Source organism: Saccopteryx leptura, chromosome 2 (genome assembly GCF_036850995.1).
Source record: "Saccopteryx leptura isolate mSacLep1 chromosome 2, mSacLep1_pri_phased_curated, whole genome shotgun sequence".
Taxonomy (NCBI): domain Eukaryota; kingdom Metazoa; phylum Chordata; class Mammalia; order Chiroptera; family Emballonuridae; genus Saccopteryx; species Saccopteryx leptura.
In genome coordinates this window covers 288484811-288503086 of record NC_089504.1, presented here as the reverse complement: position 1 = coordinate 288503086, position 18276 = coordinate 288484811, and the positions used below count along the sequence as shown (strand labels likewise).

The 18276-nt window shown below is 43.2% G+C and overlaps 1 protein-coding gene across 2 annotated transcripts in view; it reads right to left on the bottom strand.

The window, feature by feature from the left end:
• Positions 1-996: 996 nt before the first annotated feature.
• Positions 997-18276, bottom strand: part of GATAD2B (GATA zinc finger domain containing 2B) — a 132756-nt gene continuing 115476 nt past the window's right edge. The window contains exons 3-11 of one of the 2 annotated variants that reach the window (XM_066362437.1): positions 14808-14937; positions 12971-13102; positions 12001-12132; positions 11357-11527; positions 9748-10063; positions 6751-6953; positions 5724-5834; positions 5449-5566; positions 997-4782 (exon numbers count right to left, since the gene is read on the bottom strand). In XM_066362437.1, coding sequence (XP_066218534.1) covers positions 4649-4782; positions 5449-5566; positions 5724-5834; positions 6751-6953; positions 9748-10063; positions 11357-11527; positions 12001-12132; positions 12971-13102; positions 14808-14937 — 1447 coding nt within the window. In that variant the 3' untranslated portion in view covers positions 997-4648. The remainder of the gene's footprint in view (positions 4783-5448; positions 5567-5723; positions 5835-6750; positions 6954-9747; positions 10064-11356; positions 11528-12000; positions 12133-12970; positions 13103-14807; positions 14938-18276) is intronic. The other variant, XM_066362438.1, reaches the window with a different exon arrangement.

The window sequence follows — 18276 nt, the reverse complement described above, 5'->3', positions numbered from 1 at the left end:
ACATCACTCTGCTGCTTTTCCCAAACCAAAAGTAAGAGCAGAGGCCTCGCAGCTCTCCAGGGGCATTGTCACACAAACCACTTCAGCACAAGTCACTCTGGTTTCCTCCCTGGGTTTTCAGCCCAACATTTTCCTCATCTCAAGCTGTTTTGTAGGTTGGGGAAGGAAGTATAGAATTAACTTGGTGGCAGGATGATTTCCACCATCATTTCACAAATAAGGAAACTGAGACCCAAAAAATTAACTCTACCATAACAAGTTAGTAGGAAAGTTTGGGACTAGACTGGTCTCCAGACTGTGCCACCACCCCACTCCTCTGTGTTGTGTCTCTTTACTCTCAAGTCTGGACTAGGACACTTAGCTTTCAGAGTAGCCCAGCCTCACTCCAATTTACAAGGCCTAAACCTGTGTGCAGATAGATGTGGCTCTCCCCAGGTGAGACTTTTCTAGTTTGACTTGTTGGAAGTCCTTTCTTTCTACCATTCCCTGATAATCCCCCCTTAAAGGCCCATGAAACAAGTTTTTTTTGTGTGTGGGGGGGTGAGGAAAGGGAAATCCCTTGCATAAGAAAGCTTGACACTAAATTTTGTTATATAGGTATATTGTATATATGCTGATGCAATAAGAGGGAAAAAAAAACAGTGCAAATACAATTACAATTCATAATACTTGGTTTCAATGCCCCCGGGAACTTCCCCATTCCTCGGCTACCTCCCAACCCCCAGCACTTCCCCACAGTATCAACCTAATGCTGGGGGGTAGGGAGGGTGGGCAGGTTAGGGTAGGAAGTGGGCTCTGCCAAGGCAGTGCTGGTGACCTGGAGGAATACTCCAGGGTGGGGAGGCAAGGCACAAATGAGGGGTGGGTGGTGGGGGAGGTGGCATCTCTAAGGAGGGATGGGGTTGGAGCAGCTGCCAGTCTCAGTGTGCTGGGCCCGGCCCACTCCCCTATCCCCCCTCCACAGCCCTGCCTCCCTACCCCCTCCCCTTCCCCAGAAACCCTTTTGCACGGATCATACACAAACGGGCACATTACAAAATGACATAACACAGTTTCACAATATCCATGGCTAGGGCTTTTTTTTCTCTTTTTCAGTTTTTTTTTTTCTACACAATGTACAATTCCTTTTAAATGGATCAAGAAATAGCTTATATACACGAATGAGTCCTTGTTATAACATCTCGGCAGCAAATATCATAAGCTAATGAAGGTCTTGTTGGAGGGAAAGGGAGCCTAGGACTGAGGTGAGGGTGGGGTGGAGAAGGGTTATGCCTTCTGGAGGAATGGGGAGAAAAGGGGGTGTTGGGGAAAAGGAACAAAAGTAAAATATCAAGAAGCATCTTTACAAAGCAGTTCTATAGCTAATTCTTTTTAAGGGGGAAAGGAAAGGCAACCAAAGCAGGAACACACTTATCTCTGTATCTTAAAAAAAAAAAGTCTACCATACATACATCCAAAAACGCAGAAAAAAAATACTTATTCCAGGGATGGAGGAAGTCCAGATGCTGTGGTCAAGTGACAAGGCAAAAAAAAAAAAGAAAAGAAGAAAAAAAGAGACAGACAAATAAGGGCCTCTGTCCCTCAGCTTTACCCAAGCCTTAACACTCATCCACCCTTTTCAGGCTTCTAGGGAGTAAGTTACTACTGTCCATAAACTTTTAGAGTCTCTGAGGATGGATAACTAGTGGGATCCTCACTATATACTACCCTGAGCTTCAGAGCTCTAGGGGTAAAGAATAACTCTGAACGAGGGTCTTTCCTTCTATCTTTAGAGCCTGAGGTTTAGTGTCTATGGGGCCCAAGGCCTGGGGATGGACAGCAACAACAGACTTGGAGGGACACAAGGCAGTCAGTAATGAAAAAGAGGAGAAATGAGGAAGATAGGGGAGAAGTAGGGAAGGAAGGAGGTGGAAGGCTAATACTTTACCATGATTAGGGAAACCTCACCCCCATCACTAATCCCTGGGAAGGGTATAAAAATGGGAAGAGAGGGTAAGAAATCAAACTCAGTGATTGCGCAAAGGGTCATGGAGCTATAATAGTCAATATAAGCAGCCTCTATGTAACTGACCCTGAGGGGATAAAACAGGGAAGACTCTACCCTCTCCCCCATCGCCTCAGCACCTTGACAGGCACTCAACAATAGGCTTTCCTTCCCCATCATCCTCCCTTCTCTACACGTCTTACTTCCAAACCCCATTCAAAGGTGGCCTGGCTCCCAGGGAAGGGCTCAGCTCAGGGCAGGAACAGCCCCCAGCCAAACGGTATTGCACATTCTCTGTTCCTTACTTTTAATCTCAACTGACAAACTTGGGCACCTCATACCTCTGAGCACCTCTGAGCAGGGGGAGGGAAGAGATAACAGAAATGGCACTTCATCATGGGGGTGAGGGAGGAAGAGGCTAGACAGACATGTCACAAGGCAAGATGACTTGTAGGGAAAATATTTTTTTTTAAAAAAACTTCCAATTTCATGGAAGAGAAAAAAGCAAAACCAAACAATTTATCCAGTGCTTTCAAAGCACAGAGGGCAAAGAAAAGATGTAAGAATATATCTTTATATATATATATAATTTTAAAATAACCCCACACCCAGTTCCATTAATCCCCCCTCCCTCTCCCACCATTTAGTCAGGAATACCACATTCCCCAGAAAAATACTCAAAATGACCCCATCTCTACCTGTTACTAGTGTCTAGCTTCCAGATCATTATACCACTGGGAGAACCCAGACACAGGCTGTATCTCTGCTCCTTTATTAAGTGCTCAATGAATTTGGGGGAATGAAGGAAAGAAAATAGCCAGGAAGGCCTGTAGGGCCAGTATAATCACCCACAGTGGCTCTGGGTTATGGGGGGTAGAGGTCAGAATGGAGAGAACTGAGCCTGATTCTAGGTCCTTCTCCCATCCTATCCCCAAACTTTATGGGGAAGATAAACAGTCTGTATGTGTTAATTTTAAAAGTGCCTTACTTTAAAAAAATTATTTAATATTAAAAAATAAAAGTGGGTGGGGGAACTTCCCCAGGTGGCTTTCAAGGGCAAAATGTTAAAACTCCTCCTTATACCTCTCTGCTGCAAGTATCCCTTCCTCGCACTGTGGTAGCTTCTAGAGCTGGAGAGGCAGGTGGGTGTCCACTATGAAAGCAGAAAACCCACCTTTATGGGACTTCCCTTACCTCAAAAACAGCCTGGCCCCCTCCCCCCATGGTATGGGCAAATGGGGTGCTAATCTCCTCAATCCCCAGAACAGCAACATTGCACAATTCATTCTCTACATTAGTAGCGCTTAAGATTAAAAAAAAAAAAAGCAAAATTAATAGAATTCGAGGGAGGGGAGAAGGATGGGTGGTAACATCTACTTTTCTAGTAAAGGCCCAAAGCTGGTTTGGACATGAGGGGTCTGGTTCTGAGTAGCTGGCTCTGCAGTCAGTGCAGTAGGTCAAGGCAGGACTCCAACCTGATAGGTGCCCTCACTCTCACCTCCTGGCACTGAGAGGGTGAAGACAAGAGACAAATGTGAGCCTCAACTGTTAAGAGAGAAAGCCCTTCTTTCTTCCCCTAAGTCTGTTTTCTCCCTTTGTCATTTCACTCACTCATGCCCATTCCAACTCTAGGATACCCAGCAAACCCAGGCTGGGAACAGCCAGTCCTCTAGTCCAAATGGCCTCTGTAGTACAGGGGCAGATTAGGATTAAAAAAATGGAGGTGGGGGAAATTTAATGAAGAAAATAAAAAATAATTATTTGGGGCTAGTTGGCCTGGAATAGACTTCCATGTCTGCATTGGGGTCAGGAAACCAATCTTACTCCCCCAGTATCCAGAAGGCCAGGACCTGGTCTCAGTTCTCCTTGGCTCAACATTATGCTCATGATGTTCTTTTCTCCCCTTTTTCTATGAGTCAATTCCAGGATGGTTAAGTTTTAAAGCTTCTCCCTCCAGGCTCTTTCCCCTCATTTTTAGAGCCCAACTTCAATACTAAACACTGACTTCTGAACTGTCTAGCCCGAGACTCCAGAGGGGTATGCTGTTCCTCCTTGTTTGATGTCACCACCTCTCCCTGACCCCCCACCCTGGTTAAGTGCATAAGAACTTCTGCTCTAACACTCCTAGCCATGTCCTACCTGGCAGCTGGGACCCTACTGCAATGCTCCTATCATTTAACTGAATATCATTTGTGTTTATTAAAAAAAAAAGGATAAAATTAAAAAGAAAATTATTGGAGGAAAATAAAAAGGTTTAACCATCCACTTAATAAAGGGAGGACACACAACATCATTAAAAATAATAATAATCATTATAGCATAAAAGCAAATTTTAGAAACACACGTTAGAGGACTTAGATTTCTCCCCAGGACCTAATTCTGATCTCTATCAGAGGCGAAGATCCACCTCACTGTTAAAGAAAACTGAAGAGAGAAGACAGAGCAGCAGAAGGACAGATCGCAGCAGTGTGAAATAAAGGGGATATAGTGGGGGCAGAGCGTGTGTTTTCTTGTTGATTTCTATTTTTTGTCTTCTGTTTTTCTGTTTTGTTTTCCGTGTATGGTAGGCACCAGTACAGGCACTGCATGCGACGGAAGTTGGGGCCAACAGGAGAGGAGAGGGGTAAAAGATTCAAGGTTGGGGCAGTACAAGTGGAACAGGCGTTATTTCTGTCCACTGATGGACTGCGATATAGACCGGGGAGGAATCATGTCTAAAAGGTATTCCCGCTGTCGGTCTGCCAAACTGGGTGCTTTGTGTCCTCCGATGCCAGTGTTCAAGTATGCAATGTTGACACCTAGACCCAGGAGACAAAAGTGGAGGGCAGGTATTAAAAGAGGAATGATGCCTTCTTCTGCTACACTTGGGGCTGCAGAGTTGGAGATGGGGAGAAAACATTAAAAGTTCCCTACTTCTATCCAGACTCAGTTGAGCTTTATATCAATAGCAACTATCCCTATCCTCTCAAGCTTTAGGGAGAGATCTTCCTGAAACTTCAGTTCCTATCAGGAATAATAAACATGGTATCTTGATGATATAGGAGAGTTGAAGAAAACAGTGGTGAGAAGAAAGTAACAAAGACAAAGAGATCATTGAATCTGCTTTGGATTTGGGGCTGCAGACTGTGGAGAGGCAACCCTGGATCATCCAAATAGGATTAGGACAGTTGATCTTGCTGCTCTGGCCAAAAGAGGTCAATAACCACATGCCCACCAACGAGGCATATGAGACATTAAATCTCTAATGGCAGGGACTGTGTCATTTTCACCACCAAAACCCTACTGTACTGTGCCTGGCATGTAATATGTAATATACATTAACTGACTAACAAAAGAGTGAAGGGAGTAGAACCAAAGAAAGAACAGAGAACTAAAGGAGGAACAATTTACTTAAAGAGGCTGCTAAAGAATTGTGTATTAACTAATCAATCCCTGAGGAAATTTTGCAGAGTAACCCTTCTTACCTGGCATACCAAGGAGACCACCTGGCACAGACAGCTGAGGTGCCTGTGCAAAATTAGAAAGCATGGAACGGGCAGATGTGGGTATGCCACGCTGGAGGCTGCTTTGGGGCTGTGGAGCCTGCAATGATGAGGAGACAGTTCATCACAACTCTGCTTTGAGGGAAGGTTTAAGGGGGAGGTAAGGATATGGGAGTGCAGGATTGTAGTATGATTTCCCGCAGAAGGAAAAACAAGTTGATATAAATGGCTGACAAACCCTCGAGAGAAATCCTCACCTGCCGAAGTGTATGATGTCTCATTATGGTCTCTTGTTTACTGACACTGGACACAGCTGGAGCCGTAGTGGGGGAGAGGGCTGCCTGCTGCTGTAATCGCTGTTCTATTTCCTGTTGGGAGTCATCAGGTCAAGTTGGGCAGGACAGCACCCAATTTCCTAACCAGAAAACCTAGAGGTCTTCTTATCTCTAATGTTGCCAGCTAGTTGGAGGGATATGGAAAAGGCAAAAGAGTTTGGTGGGGTAGGTGCACTAAGATCTCTGGGTACAAGTAGCCAATATGCTTCACTGATTAAGGGGACCCTCTCTCCAGGAAAGCTGATTCTCAGAAGTTTGCTGGAGAGACCTGGGTAGTGGTGATGAGCTGACTAATGTAATTAAGGCTGATGAGGTACTGATATTTTATTTTTGACTCCTGTCTACCCATTTTCCAGAAGGTCCATGATGCTACCCAAAGGGGTCTGACGGGGTGGAAAATGGGATAGAGGAAAAGGACCTGGCATCCCAATACATCCTCCCTCTTCAAGACAGACTCAATGATTAATACAGGTCTCCACATACCCTAGGGCTGCTACTCTTCACCAGGCTACTTTAAAATCCACCCTTTCCTTTGTCAAATATAGGTTGTGGATAATTACTTCTCTCAAAGAGATTTCTAATACAAATACAAATCCTTCCATCAAAATCCATTTTCTTGAAGAAATGAAGTCGAGGATAAAGGGATTTCTTTAGTGCTCTTAGGGAAAGCCAAGAGTTTCAAGATTTCTGTTCCTCTCCCTTAACCTCAGTCATATATCAGTCACTGTGCTCTTACCCAATCAAATAATCAAATGAAAATGGGAAAGACAGAATGGTAGTACGTAGGAAAGAAGGGAACCCAGGCCTCCAGGTTCTAGGAACCTAGATTCAGAAACCTAGATCACCAGGACTGTGGGGATCACATAGTTGGCTCTTCTAAACTAGAAGTAACTATCATTTGGGAAAACCCAACCTGGACAGGTAGTTGACAAGAAGTCAGAATTCTTACCTGTTCCTGCTGTAGGGCTTTAACAAAAGCGTTTTTCAGTCGGTTGGTGTGTTCAGCTTTTAGAGCCTTCTTCTGGTTGGAGGTCATACATTGCTCACATAGAATCTTACCATTCTTCTCTTGCTTCCAGTGAGGTGTGAAATCTGTGCGGCACTGGGCACAAACAAAGGGTTCGACCCGCAGAAGTGAGGCACAGCTTTTGCCTAGATGCCAACAAGAAGAATAATCAGTGGCTTCATATTTCCTCCCTTTCTCTTGTTTCTCTTCATCAAATGAATCTTTTTCCAGGAGTTTATTATGCTGAATTAAGAAAGAGATTCTACAAAAAGATTATAGTTTAGAAAACACTTTTATTTCCTTTGATTATAACATTATTTTAGTGAATTCAGACAGTACCATCCCTGTTTACAAAGGAGGAAATAAATCTAGGAAACACAGCTCATAAATGATAAAGCTGGCACAAAACCTAAATCTTTTTTTTTTTCCTTGTGGGAGAGACAGAGAGAGTCAGAGAGAGGGACAGATAGGGATAGACAGACAGGAAGGGAGAGAGATGAGAAACATCAATTCTTCGTTGCAGTTCCTTAGTTGTTCATTGATTGATTTCTCATATGTACCTTGACCGGGGCGCTACAGCAGACCGAGTGACCCCTTGCTCGAGCCAGCGACCTTGGGTCCAAGCTGGTGAGCCTTGCTCAAACCAGATGAGCTCGCGCTCAAGCTGGCGACCTCGGGGTCTCGAACCTGGGTCCTCCACATCCCAGTCCAACGCTCTATCCACTGTGCCACTGCCTGGTCAGGCCTGATTTCTTATTATCTTATAATGATAAAAAAAAAAAAAGTGACAACTCAGACTCCAGTTAATTCAGCCAATAATTTTGTTTCTTAGCATCTCTTTACCTCAGACTGCATTTATCTTTGTCACATATAACTTTTAGTTATCAGAATCTAAATTATTCACTTTGTGATCTGTTTTTAGCCAATCTTGAGCCTTTTAGGCATTTTACTGTTAGGTACTCCCCTAAGTCCATATGTTTGGAATTTAGGTTTAACAACTTCTGTTTGTATAGACTGTATAGTATTAATACTTTATAGTCTGGCTTAGTATTTGTTTACAAGCTTTTTATTTTTTAGCACGAGAGAGAAAAAGAGGCAGACAGGAAGGAAGAGAGATGAGAAGCATCAACTAGTAGTTGGGGCACCTTAGTTGTTCACTGATTGCTTCTCACATGTGCCTTGACTACGGGCTCCAGCCAAGCTGGTGACTCCTGGCTCCAGCCAGCAACCTTGGGCTTCAAGACAGCGACCTTTGAGTTCAAGCCAGAGACCATGGGTCATGTCTATGAGCCCACGCTCAATCTGGAGACCCTGCACTCAAGATGGTGAGCCTGCCCTCAAGCTGGCAACCTCAGGGTTTCAAACCTGGGCCCACAACATCCCAAGTTGATGCTCTACCCACTGCACTACCACCTAGTCAGGTATAAGCTCTTATTTTATTTATTTATTTAGATTTTATTTATTCATTTTAGAGAGAGAGAGAGAAGGTGGGAGGAGCAGGAAGTACCAATACCCACAGGTGCCTTAACCAGGCATGGCCCAGGGTTTTTAACTGGAGACTTCAGTTTTCCAGGTCGATGCTTTATCCACTGCAGGTCAGGCTGTATTTTATTTTATTATTATTATTTTTTTTACAGGGACAGAGAGAGAGTCAGAGAGAGGGATAGATAGAGACAGACAGAATAGGAGAGAGATGAGAAGCATCAATCATCGGTTTTTCGTTGCAACACCTTAGTTGTTCATTGATTGCTTTCTCATATGTGCCTTGACCACAGGCCTTCAGCAGACCTTGCTCGAGCCAGTGACCTTGGGTCCAAGCTGGTGAGCCGCCCTCCCCCCCACCGCTCAAGCCAGATGAGCCCGCGCTCAAGCTGGCGACCTCGGGGTCTTGAACCGGGGTCCTCCACATCCCAGTCTGATGCTCTTTCCACTGCACCACTGCTTGGTCAGGCTTATTTTATTTTTTAAAGAGATTTTATTTATTAATTTTAGAGAGAGGAGAGAGAAGCGGGGAGAGTAGGAAGCATCGACTCATAGTATTTGTTTCTCGTATGTGCCTTGACTAGGAAGCCCTGGGTTTCAATCCAGCAACCTCAGCGTTCTAGGTCAATGCTTTATCCACTGTGCCACCACAGTTCAAGCAGGTTTACAAGCTTTTATGTGATCATAGTCATCTACAGCCGTACGTCTATATTCTCAATTATAAGCACTCAAATGGCAGGGTCTGAATATAATAATGTAGCACAATGCCCCATAAACAATGACATTAAAAATAAGTGTTCTAGCCCTGGCCAGGTAGCTCTGTTAGAGCATTGTCCCAATATGCCAAGGTTGTGGGTTCGATCATTGGTCAGAGCACATACAAGAATCAACAAATAAATGCATAAATAAGTAGAACAAATCAATGTTTCTCTCTTTTTCTTTCTTTTCCTTTCCTCTCTCTCTAAAATCAATAAATAAAATGTACGTATTAAAAAAAATCCTGGCCTGTGGTGGCACAGTGGACAGAGCATTGACCTAGAATACTGAGGTTGCTAGTTTGAAACCCTGGGCTTGCCCAGTCAAAGCACCTTTAAGAAGGAATCAATGACCAACTAGGGTGAAGCAACTACGAGCTAATGCATCCATCTCCCCCCTCCCAAAATCAGTAATTAAAATCTTTTTAAAAATAAAAAAATAAGTGTTCTAGTCATCAAATTATACATGAATCATGCTAGGCACCATTTAAAAGAACTAAACTGTAAAGAATATACAGTACAAGTAACACAAAATATATAATATATAATAAAAGGTTATATATTAATATATTATAATAAAAGGTTATAATAGATAATAAAACATTACACAATTACATAAGTGATACTCTGCTTATGTCAATCAGGTTTGGCAACCTCTTGCTTAGATTAAAAAGACTGACCAGAAAAAAAAAAGCAATCTTACCTTGGCTGTCGATAACACTCTGTACGACTTCTTCCAAGCCTACCATGTAGATGAACTCACTATTGGCTGCACTGGGCAGAAAGTGAAGCAATGGAGCAGGAGGTTTAGGGGGTGGAATCTCCAGGAGTGTCTTTTCCAGCTGTTTGCGAAGAGCCAGTTTGGCTGCAGCCTGTGAATTGGCAGCATCAGTCATGGTGCTGGGGCTAGGAAGTGGTGAGGATACTCTGTTCACGGTCCCTGGCTGGATATGGGAGGCAAGGTTCATATAGATGGCAGAGGATGTTGTGCGCTGACAGGGAATAGAGGAACTTGACTGCTGAAATAGATTGAGTACAGGGGTCACTGGTGATATGTGGGAGAAACGACCAATTCTTGCTTTTGTGGCAGAGAACACTATTTTTTTTTTTTTTTTTTTGTATTTTTCTGAAGCTGGAAACGGGGAGAGACAGTCAGACAGACTCCCGCATGCGCCTGACCGGGATCCACCCGGCATGCCCACCAGGGGCAACGCTCTGCCCACCAGGGGGCAATGCTCTGCCCCTCCGGGGGGTCGCTCTGCCGCGACCAGAGCCACTCTAGCGCCTGGGGCAGAGGCCAAGGAGCCATCCCCAGCGCCCGGGCCATCCCTGCTCCAATGGAGCCTTGGCTGCGGGAGGGGAAGAGAGAGACAGAGAGGAAGGAGGGGGGTGGGGGTGGAGAAGCAAATGGGCGCTTCTCCTTATGTGCCCTGGCCGGGAATCGAACCCGGGTCCCCCGCACGCCAGGCCGACGCTCTACTGCTGAGCCAACCGGCCAGGGCCAGAGAACACTATTTGATCTTAGTCTGGACCATTTAGCTTCCCCAAAACTCAGAACAAGATAGGACTTGTATAATTTCTTCACTGAAAAAGAACTATAAAACATAGGAAAGAAGAACAATAGAAGATAATGGCTTAAACTGCTAAGAGAAATACTGAAGTTGGGGATGCTTTCTATCACACATCCTATGCTTCTTAGTCCCTATATTTCCCTACGTTTCCTCTACATAAATTTTAGTTTGTTTTTTTTTTTTTTTGCAGAGACAGAGAGAGTCAGAGAGAGGGATAGATAGGGACAGACAAACAGGAACAAAGAGAGATAAGAAGCATCACTCATCAGTTTTTTGTTGTGACACCTTAGTTGTTCATTGATTGCTTTCTCATATGTGCCTTGACCGCGGGCCTTCAGCAGACCAAGTAACCCCTTGCTCAAGCCAGCGACCTTGGATCCAAGCTGGTGAGCTTTTTGCTCAAGCCAGATGAGCCCGTGCTCAAGCTGGTGACCTCAGGGGTCTCGAACCTGGGTCCTCCGCATCCCAGTCCAACGCTTTATCCACTGCGCCACCGCCTGGTCAGGCAGATTTTAGCATATTGATGTTCCACTGTATAACAGTATATACAGTTATATATACTGTATACATATATATATATGTATAACCTTTCTTTTCTGCCTCTACTTTCATGTAATTCCTCAATGTTTCCACTTTTGACACAGCTGTCCAAATTCCACCAAAATTATCCTTGTTGTCCTAGATCTTTCAACAGGGAGAGCAAACAAAGATTTCCATGTTTCCACATTAGGGCTCTCTTACCGGTTGGTAATTGATGGCAGGATTTATATTGGGTGTTGTGGTGCGTACGAGGCCAGGTTTAGGTGGGCCCCGCTGACCCTGTAGCTGGGCTGGATTTGGTGCAATAACACGCTGAGACATCAACATGTGTGGGAGGGTGGTATTGTTTGCTGAACGAATAACACTATGACCCTGAAAGAGAAGAGGAAAAGAACTAGTAATAGGTGGTGAAATACTGCACAAAATGCTAAATAGGAAACACTGCCTACAATACATAGCTGAGTAGAAATATAGAAACACAGTCAACTTGGTAATATTGTCTAATAACCTATGAGATAAGTCTACCATCACTGTAAACCTTAATTAGTGGCTAGGATTTCCCAGAGGGTTTTTTTTTTATTTGGGGGGGGGGGGTATAAAATATCTAACCCTATATGGAAAAGGGCTAAAATGAAAATCTCTAGAGAAGAAAAACTACAGTGGAAAGATGAAGGTTATGGCATCTTCTATTGCAGACTAAATCACGCCATAAAAGACCAATAGGACTGTCTGTAGTAATAACACCTCTGTCATGGCCAAGCTCCTCTATAATCTTCACAAAAGCCCTAAAACAGAGAGAGGACAAACAGCCCTCTGACAGCAAGAGTCCACTATGGGTCACATACCTGCAATGTTCTCAAATTCTGAGGTTCAACCCCTTGGGCTCCAGACCGGGATGGAAGCTTGGACATGCCCTGCTGTCCCACATGGGCAGGGGATGGCTGAACAATAGATGCTGCATTTTGTACCACTGGAGTCTGGAAAAAAGAATGGAAAATGAGACAGCTGGAAAAGGCAGGCAGAAATTTGGTATACTTCTTTTAAAATTCTTCACTGCCTGACCAGGTAGTGGCACAGGGTCCCAGGACATCGAGGACCCAGATTTGAAACCCCAAGGTAGCTGGCTTGACAGTGAGATCATAGACATGACCTTATGGTCTCTGCTGGAAGCCTGAGGCTGCTGGCTTGAGCAAGGGGTCACTGGCTAGGCTGGAGCACTGCCCATCCGTCAAGGTACATATGAAAAGCAATCAGTGGTAGAGCATCAGCCCTGTGTGTGGATATTGCGGGTTCAGTTCCTGGTCAGGACACACAGGACAGGAACCATCTGCTTCTCCATCTCTCCTTCACCCCCCTCTCTCTTCCTCTCCTGTAGCCATGTCTTGATTGGTTAGAGTACACTGGCCCCGGGTGCTGAGAATGGCTTCATGGAGCCTCCATTTCCACCTCAGATTCTAAAATTAGCTCAGCTGCGAGCATGGCCCCAGATGGTCAGAGCATTGGCTCCAGATGGGGGTTGCTGAGTGGACCCTATGGTCAGGACACATCTGTCTATCCCCCCTCCTCTCACTTGGAAAAGAAGAAAAAAAAATTCTTCGTCAGTGTGTAACTTCTATTGACCAGGAGGAAAAAAAATAGAATCAAGGTTTTCTTGATTAAGGCCTAACATGAAAAGAAGAAATTACTAGTTCTAGAGACTAAAAACCATGGAAAACAGAATAATAAGCTACTGACAGCTGAACCTACCTGGCGTAGGCCATTCTCAAACCAGTTTTTCTTTCCTTTCCCCAGTCCCTTATTTCTAGGGCACGTTACCTTCTGCACCACATTCTCTTTCTGCAGTTGACTCTGTCTCAGTTTCTTTAACAGCACCAGTCGAGCTTCTTCCAATCGTAGCTCATCCCTCAGTTGCTTGATGAGCTGCTGCCGTTCCTCAATGCCTTTCCCCTGTAGTGGTCGGCAAACTCATTAGTCAACAGAGCCAAATATCAACAGTACAATGATTGAAATTTCTTTTGAGAGCCAGATTTTTTAAACTTAAACTATACAGGTAGGTACATTCCTTATCGAGGTAGCGCCCGCATGTGGTATTTTGTGGAAGAACCACACTCAAGGGGCCAAAGAGCCGCATGTGGCTCGCGAGCCGCGGTTTGCTGACCACTGCCCTAAGGAAACACAGAGATCATCAGCTATGAGTCCCTTCTTGCAAGATCATCTCCTTTTTTAAATTTGTACCTTTATCTTCCACAAAAAAAACAGAAGTGGTGATGGGATTGTTATTTTTGTCTGTGGGGTCCGACATAGTGTCTGGTATTCAGTAGGTACAGTAAGTCCAACTTAACATTGTCAGTAAGATCTTAGAAACTGACTCCCACCAAATTGATGGATGATAAAACCAATTTTGCCATAGACTAACTGATATAAACAAGAATTAAGTTCTTATGGTATATTTTTGGTCACAAAAACATCAAGCTTCTAAATAAAGACCAAAACACTTCTAACATTAAACACTAAAATAAATGTAAGTTATACATATATTTAAGAAAAATTAATAAGAACAAGTAAGGTAATTAGTTTCCAACTTGCTTATTCTAGTTCAGGGTCGTAAGTGGCCAGAGCTTATCCTGATGGCTCAGGACACAAGGAGGGAACCAACATTGCACAGGACGTCCTACCACTGGAGGGCACACTCAAACCCACACCTAAAACCCACTCAGACTGACAAATCACACCATTTAACCTAACGTGCACATCTTCAGGGTGGTGGAGGAAACCAGAGTACCCAGAGAAAACCCACACAGACATGGGGAAGAGGAGGACAAGCAAACTCCACATAGACCATAGCCCAAGCTCAGAATTCATTTTTGTTTTCTCATCAACACTGTAAGAAAATGACACTGCATGAAACAGCATTGTTCAAGGACTTGCTGTACTAAAAAAATACTTACAGAATAAAAGGAGTGACCACATATAAATGCTAATCAGCCAGATCCCTGGCAAAATATAAGAATGGCCAAAGGGAGACACTGCTTTCCTTTAAAATAATATTTCTAGATCTTTTTAAGTCATGTTTCCTCTAGATGTACCTAAAAATTTAGGAATCACTAGCCTTGGCCAGATAGCTCTGCTGGTTAAAGCATTGACCTGAAGCACAGAGGTTGCCAGTTCGATCCACAGTCAGGACACGTACAGAAACATCGATGTTCCTGTCTCTCTCATGTCCTCCCTTCCTCTCTCTCTAAAAAACTCTAAGAAAGGAAGAAAGGTAAAAAGGAAGGAAAGAAAAGAAAAAAAGAAGGCAAACTCATACAGCAAAATAAATAAATAAATTAATTAATTTAGGGAGTAGAAAAGGTATCTTTTCAGCCAAGAGTTTACTTTATATGACTTGAATTATGAAGTTTTATTTTCATTTTCAAAACATAATTTATATTGAATATGCTTTTTCAAACTATCTTCTCCACTTGATTCTAGTAATTCCCTCTAAAAGTTCCCTTAAAGTTGAGAATCATGTATAAAGTGTCATCAATGGGCAGTTATTTAGATCTAAAAAGTAAACAAACCCCCTCACCCCAGAACTGGGACGCCTACAGAATTAAAGAGAACAGGAGAAGTAAGAAAAACATTTCTCTTTTCCTTTTTTTTTTTTTACCTTAAACATCTCCAGGTTGGCTGCTTTGAGTCTTTCTTCCATTCGGGAGCTGGAACGGGGACTGGAAGCCTCATTATCAGATAAAACAATGATGTCTGGGGAAGGCGTTAGCCTTCCTCTGTCTGGCTCACTAAACAAGAAAAGAAATTAATTAAGGTATGTCCAACACTGAAGGTTCATAGAGTTCTACACTGAACAAAAAATCCAAGGGAACTTAGGTTTGCCCTAATTCACCCAACGGAAGACATAGGAACTCAAATCCTAGGATAAAGAAGACACTAAAATGTTAAGTGATGATAAAACCTCAGCATAAGTACTTTTCCTGCCTATATTCTTCACAGAGATGCAGAGTGTTTTTTATCATACTGATTAAATCTAAATTATAAATGTTTTTCCTATATCTCACTCTCCTTTGAGTTGTCTCAGTAGTTACGTGGGGGCAAGAAGAAAATGCTAGCTTGACAGGGGAAGAAGGGCAAAGCCAGTAAAACCTAAGTACTTGCCCCACATACAGCTGATAAGCTCATTATACCAATAACAACATGGTACATAATAATCTATCCATCAAGAGTTAAGGCAAAAGGAGGTACTGTTCTCATTGGCTTGAGAAAATGGACAATGCCAAGTATCAAGTCTATATCCTTTTGGAGGACTGAAATTTCAGATGTAAACATATAGGAAACTTGCATCTACTACTTGACAGAGTTCTACCTAGCATCTTTTCTCAGAGAGAAACTGTCTAAAAATTACTTTGAAATCTCAATCCTCCACATTGGTTCCTCTGGAGCCTATTTATTAAACTCTGGTTTTGGTCTTTCTGGGACTAGTCTTAAAAGAATCATACTTGTTTCTCTAAGATGATGCAAAATGGTACTCACCATTTAGACCTGGATAACAAGAATCCTGGAAATTCTAATTGACTTAAATTCCCAAAGCAATACACACCTTCTTCCTCTCCTCTACTTTAATTCAAAGATATCTTCTCAAACCCTTCTACTTTGAGTTCTCACTGTAGTTTGGAATAGATAAGTCTAAAGCAATGTGTTCTCAGGTCTTCTTTAAACATGCAATTCAAACTCTTTAATATCCTAAGATCTTTAGTCCTGAGAGCCTCTCTACCAGTTCCCAGGGTTTTTTGTCTCAGTAGCTGTTAGCACATATGCCTTTTAAACTAAACACCCTGGATGGCTGGGACAAGCATTCAATTTCTCTACAGGGTAAAACTTATGTTACAAAAATCAACCAAACTCAGCTGAGGACATAGAACAAGTGGACAAAGTAGTTAAGAATGACTATCTTGGGAACTATTCAATTCATTTGACTGGTGGTGGCATAGAGGATAGAGCGTCGACCTGGAATGCTGAGGTTGCTGGTTCAAAACCCTGGGTTTGCCTGGTCAAGGCACATAGAAGAAGCAACTATAAAAAGTTGATGCTTCCCAACTCTTTCCTTCCCCTCCCTTTCTATCTATCCTCTCTCTAAAATCAATACCTTTTTTTTAAGGTAAGAGGAGGGGAGATAGTGAGGCAGACTGGGATATGCCCCAACTGGGATCCACCCAGCAAACCCGTCTGGGGCTGATGCTCAAGTATCCAGCTATTTTGAGTGCCTGAGGCTGATGCGCTCCAAGGAAGCTATCATCAGTGCAGGGGGCCATGCATGAACTGATAGAGCCACTGGCTGCAGGAGAAGAAAAGGAAGGGGGGCGGGGAGAAGCAGATGGTTACCTCTCCTGTATGGCCTGACCTCCTGGGACGTCCACATGTCAGGCTGACAACTCTATCGTTGAGCTACCAGGGACAATAAATAAAATCTTTTTTTTCTTTTTTACAAAGACAGAGAGAGAGAGTCAGAGAGAGGGATAGATAGGGATAGACAGCAGGAATGGAAAGAGATGAGAAGCATCAATCATTAGTTTTTCGTTGTGACATCCTAGTTGTTCATTGATTGCTTTCTCATATGTGCCTTGACCGTGGGGCTACAGCAGACCGAGTAACCCCTTGCTTGAGCCAGCAACCTTAGGTCCAAGCTGGTAAGCTTTGCTCAAACCAGATGAACCCAAGCTTAAGCTGGTGACCTCAGGATCTCGAACCTGGGTCCTCTGCATCCCAGTTCGACACTCTATCCACTACGCTACCACCTGGTCAGGCCAATAAATAAAATCTTAAAAAATAAATTCTCTTGGATTACTCTATAACAGGGGTCGACAACCTTTTTGGCTGAGAGAGCCATGAATGCCACGTATTTTAAAATGTAATTCCATGAGAGCCATACAACAACCCGTGTATGTTACGCATTATACAATAAAAATTTAGTGTTGTCCCGGAGGATGCTGTGATTGGCTCCAGCCACCTGCAACCATGAACATGAGCGGTAGAAAATGAATGGATTATAATACATGAGAATGTTTTATATTTTTAACATTTTTTTATTAAAGATCATCTGTGCCTGACTAGGCGGTGGCACAGTGGATAGAGCGTCGGACTGGGATGTGGAAGAGCCAGGTTCGAGACCCCGAGGTCGCCAGCTTGAGCGCGGGCTCATCTGGCTTGAGCAAAAAGCTCACCACCTTGAGCCCAAAGTCGCTGGCTCAAGCAAGGGGTTACCCGCTCTGCTGAAGGCCCGTGGTCAAGGCACATATGAGAAAACAATCAATGAACAACTAAGGTGTCGCAATGAAAAACTGATGATTGATGCTTCTCATCTCTCTCTGTTCCTGTATGTCCCTATCTATCCCTCTCTCTGACTCTGTCTCTGTAAAAAAAAAGAAAAAAGAAAAAAAAAGATCGTCTGTGAGCCAGATGCAGCCATCAAAAGAGCCACATCTGGCTCACGAGCCATAGGTTCCTTGACCTCTGCTCTATAACCACTGGTCACAGATGCAGCAAGCTGAGAATGTGGGGTTATAGAAAAAAAAGTTACTAGAGGGAAAAAAACCTTTCATTCTCTAACCCTAAGTTTCTGGAGTAATAATGGTCAGGCCTAAATAAAATGTTCAAATTAATTTTTTTGATGACTTTTTCATTTCTATATTCCTTAATCTCCCTACCATCCCTGACACAGACATGGGTAAACAATTTTCAGCTCTGGTAGATTTCTACTTCTTCTACTTCATTACCCAACATTCACATCAACAGTCAGAAGCTCTTTCCATTTTGGTCCTTGCTGGATACATAAATCACAGATTACTTTTAAATTACGGAATTCTACCTTGCTCATCATATAAGTGCCTTAGGGACTGCCCTGCAACAAGACAGGAAGGGACATTCTTGGATAGAGATTTTGCAAATGAGTGGCATCTTTCAGAAAGTTTTATCTGAGGACAATTCTAAATAATCTTTTATTACCAGATATAATTTGACCCACATTAGTTAAATAGAACAGGTAAGATAAAACTCAAGTCAAACTTCATTCCTCAAATTTTTAATTAACTTTTGACCTGGGATTCCAGCCTCATTTATTAAACTTT